Here is a 22,114-nt window from a genome sequence, read left to right on the forward strand (position 1 = left end):
ACCACAGGTACTCAGAAGAGACGATGGATGTGAAGGATGCCTGGGCTCTGGATGGGCAGTATGGGAGCTGGAGGAGCGTGCTCTAGACCTGGGTAACACTGGCAGGAGGGCTTGCTGGGAAGCCCAAGAGTGCCTGCTAGGAATTCTCTGGTGGTCTAGTGGTTTGGACTCCATGCTTTCACTGCAAGAAGCGAGAAGTACAATCCATGCCATGGTTGGGGAACTAAGATCCCACATGGCCTGAGTGCAGCACACACACACAGAAAACCCCCAGATACTGTGTGATAAAAGTTAAATAAAGGGGAAGGGTTACACGTACCAGACGCTCTGTCTTCACGTGCTAACAACCCCCAAATCTGTGCCTGTAGGGTTACAGTCTCTCTTTGCTCCAGACCCTAACAGCAGCTGCCTCTTGTACAGCTTGTTCACGGACGACCCACAGGCACTACGATCTTGGTCACTCCCGTTCCCTCCTAGGTCTACTCACCGTGTTCCACATCTAAGTCAGTGGGAGCACCACCCAGTCCATGCTAAGCCAGAACCTAGGCGGCAGGCCTGCCTCGTCCACTGCCCCCACTCCCAACACCCAATCAACTACCAAGCCCTTTCCCACTGAACCTCACACAATTTCTCTCAAAGCTTTCACAGCCCTGTCAAAGCCTAGGTCAGTATCACCTCTTGTCTAGATTAACCCAACAGTCCCCTAAGTGGTCTCCTTAGTCTCTATTCGTTTTCCACTCTTCAGGGCAGCCACTGAGACTTTTGTAACTTTTGCTCTTATCTACCTCACCACCATTCAGTAAATGCTGAGAGTGCCTACCGTATGTGAGGCACTGTTCTGGGTGCCAGAAATATATCAGCAAACAAGAGAAAGACATTTTGCCCTTACAGAACTTACGTTCTAATGGTTGGACACAGACAATGAACTAATATGATACAGGTTATGTTAAAAAAAACACAAATGCCACGACAAAGAAATACAGCAGAGTAGAGAAGTTGTGATGTGGAGACAGGGCTGATGTGTTGCAGTTTTTAATGGAGTGGTCAGGATAGGCCTCTCTGAGCAGATAAAGAATTAAGGGAGGAAACCAACAGGAGTATGAAGACAGAAGGCCCCGCCAGGGTGAAGGCCCTGACTTGCCATGTTTAAGAAGCGATGAAGCCTATATGAATGGACTTGAGTTGATGATACCATCCAACCATCTCATCCTCTGTTGTCCCGTTCTCCTCCTGCCTCCAGTCTTTCCCAGCATCAGGGTCTTTTCCAGTGAGTTAGCTCTTCGCCATCAGGTGGCCAAAGTATTGGAGCTTCAGCTTCAGCACCAGTCCTTCCAGTGAATACTCAGGACTGATCTCCTTTAGAATTGACTGGTTTGATCCAGATGGAGAGAAGAGGGCAAAGGGAAAGGAGCAGGAGAGGTCAGACTGACAACAGGTGCAGATCATATAGGTCTCTGGAGATCAGGTAATCCTCAAGGTGCTGAGCTGAGAGTAGACTGTGGCAGATACGGGATACTCGCTAAGAGGCTACTGCAATCGTCCAGGTGAGAGATAACTGTGGTTTGAACAGGATGCTGTTCCAAGATGGTGCCAAGTGATCTGATTCTGGATATATTTTTAAGGTAGAGTCAACAGGACTTCCTAATTGTTTGGATATAGAGCGAGAAAGAGACAAGTCTGAGTTTTCTGTCTGGAGCAAATGGAAGGACATCGTGTCATTAATTGAGATGAAGTAGATTGGGAGTGGAGCAGGTTTGGCAAGATGGTCAGGATTTCTGTTCCGGACATGCTAAATCTGAGATGTTTCTTAGACTTCAAATTGGAGAAGCTAAAGAGAGAGCTGAAATATAAGAATATGGGTTTCATGGAAGAGATCGAGGCTGGAATATGAACTTGGAAGCAGTTACCAAATAGACAGTATTTAAACCTTGAACCTGATGACAGCACCAGAGAAGTCATCAAAGGTGAACAGAATAGCTCCAAGGATGCAACGCTATGGCACTACAGTAAGAGGTTGGCGATAATTGAGGAGTCAGCAGAGGGAGCTCCCTGGTGGCCTAGTGTAAGGATTCTGGGCTTTCACTGCAGGGGCTCAGGGTTCAATCACTGGTGGGGGAACTGAGATCCCACCAGCCAGGCGTCAGGAGGGGGAGAATAGGAGCCAGCAAAGGATACTGAGAGGTGGGTGCATGTCCTCAGCCGTGTCTGACTTTTTGCGGCCCTGTGGACTTTTCCTGACTGTAGCCCGCCAGGCTCCCCTGTCCATGGATCCTCCAGGTAAGAATACTGGAGTGGGTTGCCATTTCCTTCTCCAGGGGATTTTCCTGACCCAGGGATCGAACCAGCATCTCTTGCATTGGCAGGTGGGTTCTTTACTACTGCACCGCCTGGGAAGCCCACTGAGAGGTGAAAAACTAGCAAAACAGGGATGTGATGTCTTCGAAGTGCAGTAAAGATACTGTAGCAAGGAGACTAGTGTTTGTGAATGCTGCTGCTGCTAAGTCACTTCAATCGTGTCCGACTCTGTGCGACCCTATAGACGGCAACCCACCAGGCTCCCCCGTCCCTGGGATTCTCCAAGCAAGAACACTGGAGTGGGTTGCCATTTCCTTCTCCAATGCGTGAAAGTGAAGTTGCTCAGTCCTGTCCGACTCTTGGCGACCCCATGGACTGCAGCCTACCAGGCTCCTCCATCCATGGGATTTTCCAGGCAAGAGTACTGGAGTGGGGCGCCATTGCCTTCTCCGTTTGTGAACGCTGCTCACAGACAAATGAAAGATGTGTGTTGAGAAATGGATTAAGCAGCTTGGAGGTCAACACTCTCAGAGTAATAACAAAAATAAATGACCATCTTTTAAATAATCTCACTCCCTTTCTGGCCCTTAAACAATATTGTTCTTTGTGCTCAGAGCACTCCCCACTTTTCAGTTCTCAGCTCAACGGTCATGCAACCTGGGAAACCTGACTCCCAAGACTAATGCTATTGTCAGAGAAACTGTACTTTATCACGAGTGCATTATTCTAATTGCTTACTTCTCTCTTTCTTGGGCTACTCTGTAAGATCCTGACGTCAGGTATACCTTTATCCTGTTTACATTTTTTTATCTAAACTCCTAGCACGGCTGGATGTGCGTAGTAGACATTCCATGATTACTTACAAAACACATAAATAAATGCTAGGAGAACTTAGCGGCGTGAGTAACCACTTCCTGTTGGCCTAACCTCCGGGATGCCTACAAGAGTGCCACTCTAAGGAGTGGGCGTGGAGGGCTCCGGCAACCCTCAATCTGCCCCAGACCTGGGTCTCCCACCCCAATACCTCTGCCAAGGGCTCAGTTTGTGTGTGTGTGTGTGTGTGTTTAAATTCCAAGCTATTCCCCTGCCGGACACCCTTCAGCCGTTCACCCCAGCTACCCACCCTCCTCCTCGTACCCCATCCCCGCCACTCACCAAGCCGCGTAGTGCGCTCCCGCGGTACTGCGGGCCTGTCCCCGCTCCCATGCTCTGCCTCGAGCTCCTCTTGCTGCTGCCGCGCTTGCTGCAAAATCCGTCGGGTCAGCCGGGGCCCCACGTACTCTTCCTCCTCGTCTCCGGTTCCGCGACCGCGCCGTTTTTCTCGGGTTCCTGCCCGCACCGCGTCCCCAGCCAGGATCTGCTCGGCCAGCGGCGCATGCTTTTCCTGACCCCCGGCCCCGCGGGCCGCCTTGAACTTGGGCATTTTTCTAGAAAACCGGGCCGTGAAGTTTCCCACGTGGGTATGGAGGGAAAAAGGCCCCGAGTGCGCTTGCGCAGTAAACACCCAGCACCCAAGAGCCCACCGGAGCTCACAGCGCCCCCTCGCGTCTGGAGGTCGGGTGTGCCAGAAGCCCCATCCCACCCACCAAAAAGAGCTCACGGGTCCTGGAGCTGGGTCCTCCCGAATTTAACGTTGGCTTCTCTAAGTGGTTGTAGTCCAAGCTACACTTTCCTAGTTTCATGGGTCTGGGTCCAGGGTGCCCAGGCGAATGGGAATTCCCTGAGCGGCGAACCGGGGGATGGGGGGCGGGGCGGAGTCGGACAGTGACGTCACCGAAGGACCTGGACACGCCCTTCCCCGTGGGCGTGTCGACTGGGCGCTGTGTTTTTACGTAAGTTCCGGAGCGCCTGCCTCCATCAGAGCTCTCTTTAGCGAGGTGGTTTCACCTCGTGTGGGCTGCTGGAGCACACCGCATTTCAGTTGTTTGATCCTTCCATCCTCCTGGCCCGACACCATGGGAGTGACTTGGTAGGACTAAAGAGGACTTTGTGGGGCGGGGTTTGGGGACTTGAAGGCCCCTGGAGCCTCGAATATACCCGGGAATAGGATCCCGACCAGGGTCCGCAGTCCCCCGGAAGATGAGCAAAATGTCCTCGGTTTGTGTGGGTGAGGGGGCCACCGCGAGGGCTGCAGAATCTGCAGGCCCCTTTCCTCGGAGATTCGCCCCTTCTTCCTGGAAGGCGGCAGGTAAAAGGGTTTAAGAACCCGTTAATGATCGTGTACCTCCTTCCTTTTTTCTTGGTACAATTTCTTGACCGTGAAGCCCGGGGTAGAACTTTAGGGTTGAAAGTAGTATGTCGGAACTCGGACCCGTCTGCAGGCAGGGCTTGGATGGGTAGGGGATAGGCAACAAGGAGATAGTATCTTTTTTAGGTTTTTGCCTGCCCTTGCCTACAGCCACTAAATGCAGTTAGATCAGCGTGTGTCTGGTTCTAGTTTGGCCTTTGTAAGATCTTGAGTCTGGAGGAAAAAAGGAGCTGTTGGGAATTAGGAGATAGGAATTCCAGGCACATCACCTCTTCAGGGCCTGTTTCCTATTCTGTTTAATTACATGGTTGGTTTAGTTTCTATGGACTTATTTCTAACATGTTATAAGTCAGTGTGACAGGGAAAGGTATGGGTTTAATTCTCTTGGAGTCATTTAGTTCCAAAATGCTAGATTTCAGGGCTTTAAAAAATATATATTTTGAGCATGTCTCCCAGAGAGGGCTTAGAGGCCAGGTTATCTGAAGGCAATGGCTCTAGGCTTCTCAAATAAGAGCCTGTGGGAACTCCTCCTTCTGGTAGCCCAGGTCTTGCAGATTTGTCAGTGACTGCACATTTGCTTCCTAAAGTTGACATCATGGGCCTCCTTCAAAGTCCTGTAGTGTAAGAGGGATGCGAAGAATGGGAATGAAACGTTTGCTAGGGTCTTTCATGGCAGTCCAGTGGTTAACACTCCACGCTTCCACTGCAGGAAGCACCTTCTACTTTAGGGGGTACAGGTTCAATCCCTGATTGGGGAATTAGATCCTGCATGCCTTGTGGTGCAACCAAAAAAAGTTTGCTGCAAAGAGGCATAAAACCCTAGAAGTACCTGTTCTTTCAGGGCAGAAGGCAAGCAGGGAAAGGGCTCTCTGTTGGGATGCTTCTCAACTTTTTCAGGCTTCTTGAACTTCTGACCCCAGTAGCATCACCTTAGGGATTCTCTTATATTTCAAAATAAGGCACATCATCGTCATTACTTGTTAGTACTTTTTCTGATGGAGTTGAGAGACAGTTTTAGCAGCAGTAGGACTCTATAGCTTCATTTAGTTGATTTTGGTTGATCATAAAGTAATGCAATGTCCCCCAACATTCAGCCACATATGATTCTACTTAAGATTTTTAAATAGCCATGTAGCACTTGAACTATTATTTATTAATGTCTTTTAATTCTCTTTCTTTTCCTTAAAAGTATTTTAACAGACAACTATATTTCTGGGGAAGCATTCTGGTAGAGTTAAGAGCATGGACGTGGAGCCAGCTTGCCTGGCTTTGACTCTTGGCCACACCACACCAAGCTTTGTGACCTTGTGCGAGTTATTCAACCCCTGTGTACTTTTCTTTCCTCATTGGTAACAAAGAGATAATTGTATATCTTATGGGGCTGATGTGAGGATTCAAAGAGTTAGTTCATTGAAAGGTCTTTGGGCACCACCTGGCACATAGCTGGTCCTTGGTGATTGTTTCCTGCCACTCTGTAAAGGGGGAGCCAGTTTCCCTCACCATAGAAGGAAATCTTGGAAATGACTGTTTGTTTCATTGTTTTGGTTAAATTCATATACATGCTGTTGCCTTTCATGTCCGAGGATTAGAAACTTGAGGCTTACTTTCTCTTTGGTCCCAGGATCCTTCAAACTTTCTGCCTTGATGGAAATGTTCTGTATTAGCACTGCTGCCGGCCACTTGTGGCTGTCAAGCCTTGAAATGTGGGTTTTGCAGCTGAGGAGTTGAGGTTTTAATTTTTTTGTTCGTTTAAGTGTAAATAGTCGCATGTGGCTTGTGGCTACTGTGCTGGACAGCTTGCATGCAAAGTGTAAAAGAGAGTAATAATAATTGGAATAATAATTCCAAGTTGAGGCTTTCTTCTTGATGTAGTCAAAACTGAAAGAAACACAGAAGAAATCCCTTTCTCATTGTATGACTGTGTTACTGAACACTCTGTGTGCCACCTAAAATCTTCTCTTGAACGTTGGCATACTTGTCACACTCCATAAACAGAGGTGCTCTAGATGGGAAGTCCAAAGCACTGGTATGTGTCCTGAGACCTGCTCTGGTTCTTAGTGGAGTTTTCAAGAGACTGTGGGCCTCTGTTTCCTTTTTAAAATGAGAAGGTTTGGGTTGATGGTGTCTGTGCACATACTGGCCCTGATGAGCTGATTCTGCAGGCAAGTGAATGACTCATTGATGATTTTCGTCCTTTTCCTTCCAGTGTGTCTCAGATGCCCGTGGCCGAGGGCAAGAGCGTCCAGCAGACTGTGGAGCTCCTCACCCGGAAATTGGAGATGCTTGGAGCAGAGAAGCAAGGAACATTTTGTGTGGACTGTGAGACCTATCACACAGCTGCCTCTACCCTGGGCAGCCAAGGTCAGTGAGAGATGGGCCTGTGGGATGGCTGGAACCTGGTTTGGAGTTAATAGACATTCATATTCATTGGAATCTTTCTGCTCTTCTGCTGAGGGTGGTGCTCTTGGCTAGGTGGTATATGTGTTTCTGAATTCATTAATTTTTTCCTTCATCTCTTAGTCTGGGCCTGTGTTGTAGTCTTCTTGCACTTTTAAAGCACTTTTCACTTCTCAAAGTGTTGGTCACTAATTTCCTCAGAATCATCTGGATCGCTTGTTAGAGGGGCAGGTTCCTGGCCCAGCTTACAGACTCACTGGTAATCAGTCATAGTCTACATTATAGTAAGTTTCACAGGTGATCTTTATGCACTCCAAAGTTTGAAAAAGTCTCCTTTTAAGCATGGAAGCCTTTGTAAATGATTCTGTTGGAGCTTTAGAGTTTGGGGAACTTTCTGTAGAAAAGCTTCCTGTTTCCCATACCTAGCCAGTGGCCTTGGCTACCACTTTAGCATAACCTTGATTTATGAATTAACTTTTGTTTTAAATGTATTTCAAATTGAGATGCATTGTGGCTGGTGGTGGTAGGGAGGTAAAGAGGATCTCTGAATAGGAGTTAGGGAACCTGGGTTCTTTTAGTCTTGGCTCTTCAGTAACTTGACTTTGGATGGTTCCACAGCACAGTGCATAAGCCTAAATCATGGACCCAGATTACGGAGTCCTGCCTGCCACAACTAACTGCATCCTTAGGTAATTCTGCAGTCTGACTGTTCCTGTGCAGGTCACTTGCCTGTTTCCCCAGGGATTTATTCCCTGCCCTGCTCCTGTGAACTGCATTTGCCTGGCCCCCATTGAGTTCCCTTTGGCCAGTGAAAGGCACTGGCAAAAATTGGAGAGAGGAGGAAAGAGAGAGACAGCCTCTCTTCCTGTCCTTCTGCCTTGGGCTGTGTCTCTGGCTGTGGCTGTGTTTCTTCCTTGGTTCTACCTCCTGTTAGGCAACCCTTGTTCCTGGCTCTCAGAACAGCACATCTGCCCTTTTTCCTTCCAGCCCTAGGGATGGCAGCGGCTCCCTGTGTTACTAATCTTTGGGTGACCTCACCATTCCATTTGATTTTTCAGTTCTACCAACCCTTGTACTTCGTTCCCTGTATTAAACCCCCTCTAAAGAAACTTACCTGTGTGGACTCTGTTTTTGCACCCTTCCCAGTACAGTTATCTGCAAAATGAAGATAATTCCAGTATTTATCTCCTACTTAAATAAGTTATGCTACGCTACAATACGCTAAGTCACTTCAGTCATGTCCGACTCTGTGCGACCCCATAGATGGCAGCCCACCAGGCTCCCCCATCCCTGGGATTCTCTAGGCAAGAACACTGGAGTGGGTTGCCATTTCTTTCTCCAATGCATGAAAGTGAAAAGTGAAAGTGAAGTTTCTCAGTCGTGTCCAACTCTTAGCGATCCCATGGACTGTAGCCTACCAGGCTCCTCCGTCCATGGGATTTTCCAGGCAAGAGTACTGGAGTGGGGTGCCATTGCCTTCTCCGCTTAAATAAGTTAGTACACACAAAGCCCTTTGAACCAAGGTTGTCGTGGAATAAATAGCTAATAAATGGTAGCTTAAGAGCTGTACTGAATTTCATGATCAGTGCAATTGCAATGTTAATGTTCGTTTTGCCTGCAAAAGGCAGAATATAAGAATTAAAAGAAAGAACAGTTATGAAAGCATTTGGAAAACAGAACACTAGTATACAGATATGGAGAAGGCAATGGCACCCCACTCTAGTACTCTTGCCTGGAAAATCCCATGGACGGAGGAGCCTGGTGGGCTGCAGTCCATGGGGTCGCTAAGAGTCGGACACGACTGAGCGACTTCACTTTGACTTTTCACTTTCATGCATTGGAGAAGGAAATGGCAACCCACTCCAGTGTTCTTGCCTAGAGAATCCCAGGGATGGGGGAGCCTGGTGGGCTGCCATCTATGGGATCACACAGAGTCGGACACGACTGAAGTGACTTAGCAGCAGCAGCAGCAGTATACAGATATAAGATGACATACTACTTCTGTGACACTCCCTGGCTTGGTCTCTGTTTTCCTGATCAGACCTTTGCTTTCAAGGAGCTACAGTCTAGTTGGAGAAACAGCAGGTTCTTGGTGGGCAGTGGGGTAGGATGGAAGGAGGTCAGGACGCCTGGATTAGAGTTCCAGTTCTGTCGCTTACTGGCTCTGTGCCTTTAAATCAGAAGTTCTCACACTTCTAGCTTTAGCATCACCTAGAGGGAAGGCTTGTTACCACACAGATGGATGGGTTCCCCTCTCCTCCCCACCCCCACAGAGTTTCTGACCCAGTGGGTGTGGGGTAGGGTGGAGAATATACATTTGTAACAGATTCCCAGGTAGTGATGTGGGTGCTGGCTGGTCAGGGACCAAAAACTTTTCAGAATTTTTTCGAGAGAGGAAAAACACTTCCAGACTCCCGTAATGTGAATTAAGTATGTAATCAAGTGAGTCTGCATGAGAACAGAATGACAGGTCAGCTTCGGATGTCTTTATTGGAGGATTAAAATGTTTGGACTGGACTTCCCAGGTGAAAGGTGTGACTACGCAGCGGGCAGTTGGGAGGGTGTGTGGCGAGGTTGGTGAGGAGCTGCTGGAGATCAGGCAGTGGCAGCTCAGTGGCAGCCTGCAGAGGCCACGCCGCCCGCACTTGTCTCTGCACTCACCCGATTGCCACGCTCTCATCCCTGCCTGAATCCTACCCTCTCTTTGTACCCTACTTCAGGTCCTGTTTTTTCCACGAAGGTTCTTCCAGCTAACTCTTGCCACTTTGACCACTTCCTTCCCTGAAGTCTTTCCTTCACTCCAAAGACTTCTGGTCTATCATCAGGCAAACACTTTGGTTTCATGGTCTTCTAAAAAGTTTTCCACCTATCTTCAATGAGAGTGAAAGTCGCTCAGTCCTGTCCGACTCTTTGCAACCCCATGGACTATACAGTTCATGGAATTCTCCAGGCTGGAATACTGGAGTGGGGAGTTGTTCCTTTCTCCAGGTGATCTTCCCAGCCCAGGGATTGAACCCAGGTCTCCTGCACTGCAGGCAAATTCTTCACCAGCTGGGCCACAAGGGAAGTCCAAGAATACCGGATTGGGTAGCCTATCCCTTCTCTTCCCAATCCAGGAATCGAACAGGGGTCTCCTGCATTGCAGGCGGATTCTTTACCAACTGAGCTATCAGGGAAGGACAATGACAGTCATCAGTGAGATTGTCAGCTTCTTGAGGCCAGGGGCTAAGTCCTCTACTTACATGCCTTTTCAGCCCTAGCACAGTGTTGGGGCTAGTTTAAGGACTTGGAAAACTCACTTCTCAGGAACTGGAACCGGTGAGCTGGGATTTAAAACTGGATCTTCTGATCTAGATCCCAAGTTCTTTCTGCTGTGGTTGTACTGCTTGCTTCCTGAGTCAGCTAGATGTCTTAAAATTCTCCAAAGCCCCCTTCCCATTGCCTTCAGGATGAAGTCTAAACTTGGGCACAGAAGACAAGGCTCTGGCCTCCCGTCCAGCCTCGTATTCAGATTCTCCCCCATGCTGCTTCTGTGGGGCCACTTCCTGTTTCAAAGAGGGCGGACGCCAAGGAAGGGAGTGATAGGCAAAAAAGAGAGCAGCTGCTTCATGTGGTGTGCTCAAAAGCTGTTACTTTTATTTTCCTTGTTACGTAATATATGACTATACAGAAGACCGTATGTAAATCTTGTGTGAGTTATTAGTCATCATCTTTAATCATCTATCTGTGAGCCCATCACTCAACTTAAAGTTAAACCAGGGACTTCCCTGGTGGTCCAGTGATTAAGATTCTGTGCTTCTGCTGCAAGGGTGCAGGTTTGGTCCCTGGCCAGGGAAATTCCCGATACTGTATGGTGTGGCTAAAAGAAAAAAGAGCAAGAGAGAAGAAAATAGACGCTAAACACCAAAAGGCATAACAACGCAGAAATGCAGGGCTGACTACAAATAATGGGGCGCAAAACTTACTCCCAACTATCAGAAACAAATATAAAAGCTAGGGAAAAAAGTGAATCAAACCATTATCTGGACCGTCAAAAGTTCCAGTGTACCCATCACCTTTTTCTGTAGATTAGGTGGGTTCTGCCACATGCTGCCTGGCTGCTGGTCTTCTCTGGAAAAGGCTGTTGGTGAGGGCCTTGCCTCCACCGCCCTCCAGGACTGCTGGGGCGATGCTGGATTGCCTCCTGGCCCCATTCAGCACTTTGGCCTCTACTCCGGGATGTGCTGAGGAAGGTCTTGTCGCTGAGCAGGATCTCCATCCCTTGCAGGTCAGGCCGGGAAGCTGATGTATGTGATGCACAATTCTGAGTACCCTTTGAGCTGCTTCGCCCTCTTTGAGAATGGCCCTTGCCTTGTTGCCGACACCAACTTTGACGTGCTCATGGTGAAACTCAAGGGCTTTTTCCAGAGTGCCAAGGCCAGCAAGATCGAGACCCGGGGCACCCGTTACCAATACTGTGACTTCCTAGTGAAGGTGGGCACGGTCACAATGGGGCCCAGTGCCCGAGGCATCTCCGTGGAGGTAAGTCCTCGGTGGACTAGAGCAGATGTGGTGAAGGGCCTGGCTCTGCAGATTCCCGCGACCCTGAATGCAGGCAGATGTGTCTGCCTCCCTGATTGCTGTCTGCAGAGCAGCTACACTTCCTTGCCCTGCATTTTTTACCCTTTCTTTAATCACTTAGGGACGCTCTAGCAGACCAGGATGGGAATGGGGAGCTGGATTCACAGCAGGAAAGCTTAGGAAGGCTGGCTTGCTGGAGAAGAAGAGGAATAGTCAAAGAGGGGCAGGTGAACTATTACATATTCAAAGTTTTGAAGCAAAGACGTGTCCTTCTCTTTGACATGCTGTCCACTTTCTTTCGTGGTATGTGTGACGATTTCATGACATATATTGAAAATGACAAAGATGGAGTGTGACAGTAGCTGGCTTTGGGACCAGTGAGAGTCTGCACCATCTAACACAGTCCCAGCACTGTGTGAGATTTTAAAAAAGAAAAGAATAAGTAAACTGCAGGGCCTTCCTTTTGAACGTTTATGACTTAATAATGAGAGCCAGGCCCAAACACGCAAGCTGTTTTTGAAGTTAGTCTGTAAGAAATGCCATAAAGGAAGCACAGATTGCTCTGGGAGTTCAGGGCAGAGAGCACTGCTGACTTTGGGGACTGTGATACCTCCTGCAGGATTAGCATTTAAGGAGGGAATTAAAATGTGGAGACCTGGGGATAGGTAAGTCCTCAAAAGCAGCACAGGAGGAGAAAAGGGCGTTAGTGGTCATGACTACTGCGACACTCCAGAGATCTCGAGCTAAGATGTCCTGACTCTTTTCATTCATAACACACAGAGAATTTTCCAAGACCCACGGGAAACTCCTGTTTATCCTCCACGTTTTCAACTTTGCAACACAAACACACCCAGAAGTTTCTTTACTTATTTCTCCTTGTAGTTGCTAGTAATTTCCCCTGCCACCTCTCCAGTGAAAAACTGGGAGAGGAGAATGAGCAAGCCTAAGATCTGTATCCTTCAGCCCCTGTCACATGAGTTGGGAAATTATTTCTTAGTGTCAGAGCCCAGGTTGTATCTACCTTGGGAGTAATGGTTGGTCTTGAAGTGACTTACGGGCCTATATATCTTTTTGCCCTCTTGTCAATTCCCCCAACTCACACACACTCGCAGACTCTTTCTCTTGCTCTTCGTTTTCTCTCATAGAATTTTCCCGAGCTGTCCATGAATCTACACCCATCATAGCTGGGACTATAAAGTTCAGAAATAATTTGAAGGGACCAAGCTATGCCTCTGGGTCTTGTGCATAGGGCTGTGAGTTGATAATCCCAAGATGAGAATGTTTGAGCTTAAAGGGTACAATGCTGAGGGTTTCAAATTCCTGGTGTTTGATCTGGATATTTCCTGCGGGGCAGCTCTGGGTTGGAAGGTGTGTTTCGTGGTCTCCGGGTTGGGGAAGATGGATGCAGAGGGCAAATGACCTGTCCTTGCTCTCACTCACCCTCCATCTCCCTTCTCTTGGTCCCCAGGTGGAGTATGGCCCCTGTGTGGTAGCTAGCGACTGCTGGAGCCTGTTGCTGGAGTTCCTGCAGAGCTTTCTAGGCAGCCACACCCCAGGGGCGCCCGCAGTGTTTGGGAACAGACACGACGCTGTCTACAGCCCAGCAGACACCATGGTCCAGTACATGGAACTCTTCAACAAGATCCGCAAGCAGCAGCAGGTGCCGGTGGCGGGGATTCGTTAGCAACTGGCAGCTGCTGGGCTGAGCTCTGTCACCGGGGGGCGGGCGGGGGGCGGAACTCCACAGAAGGAGCAGGCCCTGCACCCTCAGGCCTCTGGACCCTGGAAATCCTGGGCAGACGGGAAGGTGTCCTTCCCTGTCTAGTTCCCAGCTGTGGCTTTTGTTCTGGGGCGCTGGACTCCCCTCCACTGAGCCTCACACACAGTCCCTCCTGCGCCTCCCCCACCACAGCTGTTTCAGCTTCCGTCTTGCTGGGCTTGGCCTGTCCTCAGGAACAGTGATTATCCAGGGCGGAGACGTCTGGAGCTCCCCTGCTTTAGGGGAGACGGTCGGATGGGGGTGTCCCTGCTGAGTGTCGGTGGGAAGGCAGTCTGTGTTAGCAGCTCCTGAGGATTTGGTCCAGGCACACAGTGGACAGGCTGTGTGTTGCATTTGCGCTTCGCTCAGAGAATGTGGCTGGGCCTTTCCTGGGGAAGAAGCAGGAGGCCAAGCTTATTTGATGGCTGTCATTTTCTGATCTGTTTGCTGAGGTAAATCGTGAGTTCAGTTTTCTAGGGTGTTGCCTGAGTCCTTTGAAGTCTCCCCTCTGGCCATCTTTCCATTCTGTAGGGAATGATACTAAAGCACAGGCTGAGTGGCTATAAGGAGAACCTAAAGTACAGAGGCTCTTAGAAGTTTATTTTTCTCTTCTCTAATAGTACAGAGGTAATCAGATAGCCCAGGGCAGTCTTAACACCACAAGGTCATCAGGAACTTGGTTTCCTTTGAGCTTGTTGTCCAGCCACCCCTGGGGTGTTGTCCTTGGGCGACTTAGAGCATCATCAGCTACATGTCCAGTTCCCCTGGGGTAAGAGAGAGAGAACAGTTTTCTTTTATAAAGGCCATGACCTGGAGTTGCTCCAGTCACTCTGGCTACCCCTGGCTGAGAGGAGCTCTGGGACAGAGAGCCTCTTATTTGGGTGGTCATGTGCCCAGTTAAAATGCCGGGGGTTCTGTGACTGAAAGGTGAAGGAGAAAATGGATGTGGGGGCCCAGTTAGTAGCCTCTGCTCCAGGGAGCTCAATGGACGTGCCCAAGACTGTTCTTGCTGTTTTGCAAAGAGCACCCCTGTAAGTAAGCCATTTGTTTCTGAGTTGGACTGGGATGGGGCTGATGTCAGAGCCATTTTAGCTGGATTATTCACATGGGGACGTCACTTCTGCACCCCTTGAGTCAGTCTCAGCATCAAGACCTCTCCAGTTCTCGTGTGCCCAGAGCTCAGGGTTAAACAGTTGACCTGGGGCTCACACTGCGCTTCATGGTGTCCTGAGCTCTTACTCCTCATCTCATGGGAGCCTCCAAGCTGCTCATTTGACCTCCGTCACCTGCCCACCGCCCTCCTGCTGCAGAGATGCTCAGTCCAGCTAACCCTGAGGTCACAGTCAGAGCTGGTCTTAGGAAGCGAGTTCATGTATGTACTGTGGGTTGTCCTGGGATCTGTCTCTCATCGAAAACCCAGAAAGAGAAACCGTTTTCAGATCTCAGTGCTCAGATCTAAGCCTCTGTGACAAGAATCAGCTAGTGGTCACGTTTCCCTTTTAACTTTGGCTGTAGGAAGCTCAGTTCGACTTTCTGACTGTAGAATCTGTCATCCGTGTTTTTTGTTCTCACCTTCCCCTGGCTTTGTTTGTTTCTTCGTTTTTTTTTTTTTTTTTTACATTTTAAAATGGAGATGTGTTTTAGATATTAATTTATACATAATAAAATACATAGATTTTTTAAAATGTTTTTGGCCTTCTGATTTATTTTGGCTTTGTCCAGACTTACCTGTTTGTATTTTGCTGTAGACTGCTTTAAATCTTTTATGAGATGAGATAGCATTTTGAGCATAATGTGTTCCTGAAAATAAACAGAAATCGAACGTGGTAAATATGACTCTAGATTTATGCATTATAAGGAGGGATTCCTATTACTAACTCCCTAACTGTGTCTTTTAGATACAGTCTTGGCTCATAAATTTCCCGAAAGTCTTCGCTTTTGTTCTTTTCCCTTATTTTGAGCATACATTTGACCAGATTTAAGTCCAGTGAACACCAGATCAATCTGTAAGAGGTGCCACCTCACGTACTTTTGTCCATCTTTGTCCTTTGTGTCAGTTAAAGAAAGCTTATTACTAAAAAAAAGGCAAGTAATGCAATACATTTCTTAATTTGACTCCACCAGCAAAGTTGCCAAAACTGAACTGGTAACTAGTGGGAAAGGCCAAATGTCATCCACCCTCTGTATGTACGTCTGAATGGGACTTTCAAGAGTTAGTTTAGTATTGTTGGCATATAATTTTTGAGAGATGAGGTTGAGTGAAAGTTGAGAAGCTTTTGAATAAGGGAAAGGGGGCGTGGTTAGCCTCATTTTAAAATTAAAAAAAACTTACCCTCAGCTAGAAAGTGGGCGTGCAGTATTTTGGGTTCAAGTCTGACATTCCTCCCACACCAGACTGCCTTCTTGTCCCTACCTCCTTTTTTCCCAGATGCCTTACCCCGTCACCATCTGTATCTAACCCCAAAAGAGCAGAAACCAGGATGCTTCTAGGATCCTGCTAACACGTCACCTTGGTGGGTACCTTTGCCAGTCACAGAGAAATCCGCTGACCTGTTGGAGCCATGCAGGACAGCATTGAGATTTACCTGGTTCTCCTTCACTATAAGATGGGGGGTCATGCCGAGAGGTGAGGCTGGAGTCAGGACCAAAACTTCAGACTCAGGACTCATGGCTCCCAGCATGTGTCAAAGAGTAGCACCTGGACCTCTGTGGGGCCAGGTGATTTTAAGTGGACTGTGGGATTTTTATTTTAATACTTATGCCTTATTCTAATATATATTAGAAATATAACTGGCACTTTTGCCTTATATGATGAGGATAAATAAGTTTTTTAGAAAGAGTCTTCTTAAAGGGAACTAGTAAGTTATACTACAGCTGATGCTTACAAGAGGCAGACTCTGGAGGAGGAAGGCGGATGTTAGAATTTGGGGAAATGCTGTGTTCTCCTGTGTGTCGTCCGCTGCTTGTATCCCTTGATGGTTCCTGCCCTGTGCTCCTGTGCTGTATTCGCCCCCGTCTCTCCTGTGCTCTTCTGACTCTCTGTCCCCCCTGTTGCCATGCTGCTTCCTGCTTGCTTGCTTTTCTTTGGTCTTGAAGGACCAAGTCATCCCATGTCCCCCACGCTGTGTGTGAGTGTCACTGCGTCACTGAAGGAATACCCAGGGATTGATCACTCCTCCCTACTGCCAGGTCTGTCCCAGCCCACTGTATCCAGTGTTCATTCCTGAAGTTTCAGGATGAGAGGGGTAGTGAGAAATTTTCTTCCCAAATCCTAGAAGGTGAGGGGCTGCTACTGCTGCTAAGTTGCGTCAGTCGTGTCTGACCCCATAGACGGCAGCCCACCAGGCTCCTCCATCCATGGGATTTTCCAGGCAGGAGTACTGGAATGGGTTGCCATTTCCTTCTCCAATGCGTGAAAGTGAAGTCGCTTAGTCGTGTCCGACTCTCAGCGACCCCGTGGACTGCAGCCCACCAGGCTCCTCCATCCATGGGATTTTCCAGGCAAGAGTACTGGAGGGGGTCACCTGTGCCTCCAAAGGTGAGGGGAGTGGTTAGAAATTCCCACGTAAGTGTGTCCTCTAGGTGTCAAAAGTTAAGGCTTAAAACTCCCCCAAGGTGCGCTTCTGCCATTGTGTGGAGCATTCCAAGATCAGTCTCTTGGGTTACAAGGGACCCTTGAGGTCACACAGTTTGACTGTCATTCAGTACCCATAACTTTACACCATCCCTCCAGCGATCATGAAGGCTTGACTTGACCTCATCTAGGTCAAGTCTCTTCCCTGTTTCACTTTCGTCACTACCTCTGAGACAAAAATCAAAACCTACCCGTTCCTTCCCTCCCAGATTGTGGACACCGTCTGGTGCTTAATGAGGGAATTGATCACTAGTTGGTGCTGGAGTATGATCAGACTATGGTTCTAACCCTACTGCAGGTTCTCAACCCCTGAGGGAGCCTCAGGAAGCCTCAGATGCCTTGAAAGTGGACACAGCTTTGTGGATAATTGCAGTTCTCTGGGAATAGGATTTATAGGGTTCATTAAAGTATCTCAAAGATCTGTGATCCAAAAAAAAAGAATCTCTAAAAGGAGAGCATCCTGAAAGGAAAGAACAGGAAGGCGAAGATAAAGCAGGTGTGAGATACATCCAGGTGACTTACCACACACGAGACCTTCCCCTGCCTTTCGGACCTTCATCTCAGGTCCATCCCCTCCACGGTTATCCCTCCTTCATTTTTTATAGTCCTTTCGGCCTTTCAGTCAGGTTCTGGGAAGCTGCACTGTGTCCCTGCTCTTTTCTCTCTTATAGGTTCCTGCTTCTCCTCTTTTCCCTATGTACACACAACCTCTTAGAAATGAGTAGGAGGAATTATGTCAGGAGCATCTTTATAGCCCACTTTGTGGCCCAGGAGTTACTCTTCATGTGACTCAGCCCATGGGGTCTGAAGATTACCCTATTGGAATGGCATCTGGCTTCATGAATGTATTTTCATTTTTCAGGATGGTGTGATCGATGAGGCGAGAAATAGTTCGTCGCCTCTGAAATGAAATTAGTGAGTTGAAAAGATTCTTGGAACTCTGAGGGCAAAGATCCCTAATTCTCTTGTGGTCTCTGTTTTATTTACCACTACAGCCCTGCTGCGTCAGATGGCACAGACCGAGTTTTCTTTGGAGGCTTTAAAAAAGAATTCAGGGCCCGTGTTTGTACATTCTAGATTGTACAAAGGCAGAATTCAGTATTGAAGCTCTTCTGTCATGTGGGAAAGGCGCGGCTAGGGATGTGGAGGTGACAGGACAGATGTTCTGAGGCAGCCTCCTAAAGGGGAGAACACGGCTTTAGGAGACAGATGGCTGCGTGCTTGCCACAATACTGTCCCTACCCTGCCAGGTAGCTTCAGTCACGTTGGCCTTTCTGGGTCTCATCTGTGTAGTGGGAGTGATGATGCCCTTTGTGTTTCATAGGCTTGTTGAGAGGCTCAAGGAGAAGAGGTATGAGAGTGCCTTGTAGGCAAGTGATGCTGCCTCTGCTCTTGCATCTTTTTAATGGCACCAAAGGTACAGTGTGTGGTTAGCATGTTGAAGACGGGAAGCTACGGGGTCATTACTCTTTGGTAGCAGATTAAAATTCTGCTCCAGTGCACAGGAAATAGTTGTAATAGAGAGCGAGCAATGTGGGGAGAGGGTCCAGAGAAAGTGTCTGTCGTGCAGGTGTATTTTTGTAACCAGACCAGTGAGCATAGTTGCAGGGACTGTAATATTCACTCATAGGGTTGAGATGTTTACTTGTTCTCCTGTAGCCTAAAGGAAAAGGAGCTGAACTAACAACAACAACAAAAAGGCGGGGGGTAGAAATTACTGTATCTTCTTTATGCAGTACATCCATCCCTTTTCTCCTCAGTTCCCGCGTCTTAGTTGTGCCTGCTGCTGAAATGTTTTTGATACGCTTGTATGTGGTGGCTTTACTTGCAACCAGTGGTGGCTAAGTTCAGTGTTCCTGATTGTGTTTTCCATTCCTCATTGATGAACCACCTAAGCTGTTAACTCTGAAGCTATAATAAAACCTTTTTGTTAGCTATCCTACATAAGCTTTTCCTATTTTAATTATCTAAAGTAAAATAGCCTTTTTATTCTTTCTGCTTCCATCTGATGCACAATTCTCAAACTTATTGGTATTAGGATTCCTTGATGCTCTTAAAAATTAACTGAGTACCCCAAAGAGCCTTAGTGTGGGTTGTATAATTGATATTTAATTACAACTTATTTATAATGAAAAAATGATTAATTAAAACTTATTTATAATGAAAAAGTATTAATTCAATTAAAGGTAATAATAAACCCATCACATGTTAACATAAAATGTTTTAATGAAAAGTAACTTTTTTCCAAAAAAATTTAGAAGAATGGCATTGTTTTATATTTTTGCAAATCTCTTGAATGTCTGGCATAGTCGAAGACAATGGATCCTAGTGTCTGCTTTTTTAGTCAGTCTGTTGAAATTTGTTATTCAGTTGAAGAATGTGAAGAAATCCAACCTCACACATTCTGGGGCTTCCCAGGTGGCTCAGGGGTAGAGAGTCCACCTGCCAAGCGGTAGACGCAGGAGCTGCAGGTTCAAACCATGGGTCAGGAAGATTCCCTGGAGAAGGAAATGGCAACCTGCTCCAGTGTTTTTGCCTGAGAAATCTCATGGACAGACAGACCTGGAGGGCTACAGTCCATGGGGTCGCAAAGAGTCAGACCTATGACTGAGCGACTAAACCACCACCACCACAGTGATACTGTCTCCCAATAATTGGAGCTGTTCTCTGATACTCCATCACAACTCTGCTAAAGGTTAGTTGCAATGTGGAATCTCAAATTCTATCAGTGAGCTTTCTGTACTCTGTTATATTAACATTGATTAGTTTATTTTGCACTGTGAAGGGCTCTTTTAACCATACCTGATTTTGTAGCATGCATTGGTCATTGGAAAATACTGCAGATCTTTTAAATGTTGACACATTTCATTATACAATATCAAAAAGTCATATTTGTTAATATCACCATCAATCTCAACAGAAAAGTCTTGGGAAGCTATTACGCTCAGAGTGGTGGATATATTTTCAAAAATCCTAAGTTTTGCTTGAGAGCTTGAGTTTGATCATTACTAACAAATGCTGTCAGGCTCAATTTGTTTATTTCTGAGGAAATATCTGTCAGATACCCAAGGCTGAATGACTGTTAGCTATTCTTCCAAATGAAAATGGTATTGCATGAATTGCTAATTCAGCTCAAAATTCAGAGAAATTGAACGAGTGGTTTTCCTTAAGAGAAACTTTATAAGGCACCAAAGTGCTTTATGTCTCTCTCTACTTAATCACATAGAACAGTATTATTGGAAAAATATGTTCTTATATAAAACAAAGTTTTTATTTTAGTGTTTCATCAAACACTTCCTTAAAGTGACACAGGTATAATTCTTTTTTCCTGTGACTGGATGGCACTGAAGACTGCATTGACTGCTAGTACAATTTAGTGCCATTTCCTCGATTTGTGTTATGGAAGCAGCAATTTTACCCTTTGTTACTTTTGTATCATTAGCGCCAATGTCATCACAGTGACAAAGGCAAGTAGTATCTTACTACTCTGAAAACAGTTTTGATTTCAGGGATCCTCCTGAAAGTCTTTCAGTCACCAGGGCTCCACAGGCCACACTTTGAGAACCACTGGTCTGATACTTACAGTACTGAGAATTGCTTTTTTGCAAGCCACCCCTTCCTTCAGAAGTTTTAAGTGACTCCAAAATCCTTCACTCAAAAAAGCACCTATAAATGTGTCAGGAACATTGAATAAAATACGATCTTTATTCTCCAGAAATTTTCTTGAGGGTTTGGGGAGCAGGAGGAGAAAATAGACAATCGAGGAGTTAAAATGTAAGATACGAATTCCTTAAAATTATGTTAAAGGTGTTAGCAAAGGGAGTGCTAAATTTTAGGTCTTAACTTGCGGGCTTCCCAGGTGACTAGGTGCAGGAGATGGAGGTTTGATCCCTGGGTGAAGAAGATCCCCTGGAGGAGGAAATGGCAACCCATTCCAGTATTCTTGCCTGAAAAATCCCATGGAGGGCTGGTCCATGGGATGGCCAAGGGTCACACACTGAACAGGAACACAGCTCTTGAACCACATGGCAGATCCTCATCAAATCAATTACTCAATCACTAGGTTTTATCGCTTCATCAGAAGTTTTTAAAGTGTTTAAGTTAGTTACCTTTGGAAATTTCACAGAGTTGACTCCAGGCGTTGTAGATTGATGCTTACACATGCACATGCCCTTCCCCCTTCTTATTTTGTTTGTTGTTCTTTGGTTTCTGTTGCTTCTCTATTTCATATTTACAAGTGTGTAGCTTTGAGCCAGTGTAGGTAGTAAGGAATGTTTCTTTTCCTTGCGCTTGTATGTAAACGTAAGCCTTTACCTGTTTCAGCCTTGCAGTTGGGTGATGTAACAATGTTGGTCTTATTTGGAGGAACTCCCCCCCCCGCCCCGTCCCCGCCCAAACTATGTCAGGACAATGCACCCAAGAGGCTACTCGGGAAGGAAACTTTTTCTGAGGCTGAGAAGATTTGTAAATAGCCGCAGTTCTGTTTCCCTGAGGTCTCCACCCCCACCTTCTGCTGAACTTCTTCAGTTTACAGCAGGAGCGAACCACTTCCTTAGGGGAATTTCCATAAAAAGGCGGAATCCTGACTGGGTCATCAGTGGCAAAAGTCAGACACATGCTCAATCGCCTGGGAACCAATAGTAACTTCTTCAAAAGCTGACTCAGGATCTTTCGGACACGGTGAAAACTGATAGTCTTATTTTTAACAGAACAAAGCAAAAACCTAGACGGTATAATGAGGAAGGCTTTCCCGCTTGGCAGTGGGAAGAGATGTTAAAGACAATCCATTCAAAAGGAGTGCGGAAACTACCGCAAGATTCCTTTACAGTTCCGCAGGCTGAAGGGCTGCGGAGCAGGGGGCGGAGATGGGCTCTTGTGAATCTCTAGTCCTTTAAGGAGGAGGGACGGCCGTAAGACTCTGTACCTTTAAGAGTCTCTTTGTCTGGAAACCTCCTTATTTACCCTCCTGTGCTTCAACCAAACTTCGACCCGCGATTCACAACGCCCCTCTACGCCACCGCCCCTTACGCCAGGCTCAAGTCGGCCGCGCGTCGGTGGCTAACCCTAAACTTGGCGGCCGCCGCGCTAACCCCAGGAGAGGATGTCTGTGCCGGGTCGGGGCCCTGGGCTGCGCCGTTGGCGCAATGCGGGGCCCGGGGGCGGGGCTCCGGCGGGTGGGCCAATGGGCGGGAAGGGGGCGGGGCCGCGTTCGGTTGTCTCG

General features: G+C 47.3%; 2 protein-coding genes across 3 annotated transcripts in view; one reads left to right on the forward strand and one right to left on the reverse strand.

Annotated features, from left to right (window-relative positions):
• The window catches only part of BYSL (bystin-like), a 10,422-nt gene extending 6,381 nt beyond the window's left edge, over positions 1 to 4,041 (reverse strand). The window contains exon 1 of the mRNA XM_010863173.1: positions 3,451 to 4,041. Within this exon, the coding sequence (XP_010861475.1) occupies positions 3,451 to 3,718 (268 nt within the window). The 5' untranslated portion in view covers positions 3,719 to 4,041. The remainder of the gene's footprint in view (positions 1 to 3,450) is intronic.
• A 102-nt stretch (positions 4,042 to 4,143) lies between these two features.
• Positions 4,144 to 14,944, forward strand: MED20 (mediator complex subunit 20). Of its 2 annotated transcripts, none has more exons than XM_010863180.1 (4): positions 4,144 to 4,264; positions 6,750 to 6,904; positions 11,208 to 11,461; positions 12,969 to 14,944. In XM_010863180.1, exons 1-4 carry the CDS (start codon positions 4,251 to 4,253, stop codon positions 13,182 to 13,184), a joined length of 639 nt encoding a protein of 212 aa, XP_010861482.1. In that variant the 5' UTR covers positions 4,144 to 4,250; the 3' UTR covers positions 13,185 to 14,944. The 2 variants fall into 2 exon arrangements, with proteins under 2 accessions (XP_010861482.1, XP_010861483.1); XM_010863181.1 differs by lacking the exon at positions 12,969 to 14,944 and adding an exon at positions 11,622 to 12,957.
• The last annotated feature ends 7,170 nt before the right edge of the window (positions 14,945 to 22,114 follow it).

The sequence above is a fragment of the Bison bison genome, unplaced genomic scaffold (genome assembly GCF_000754665.1).
Source record: "Bison bison bison isolate TAMUID 2011002044 unplaced genomic scaffold, Bison_UMD1.0 scf7180017864487, whole genome shotgun sequence".
In the NCBI taxonomy this organism is placed as follows: Eukaryota; Metazoa; Chordata; class Mammalia; order Artiodactyla; family Bovidae; genus Bison; species Bison bison.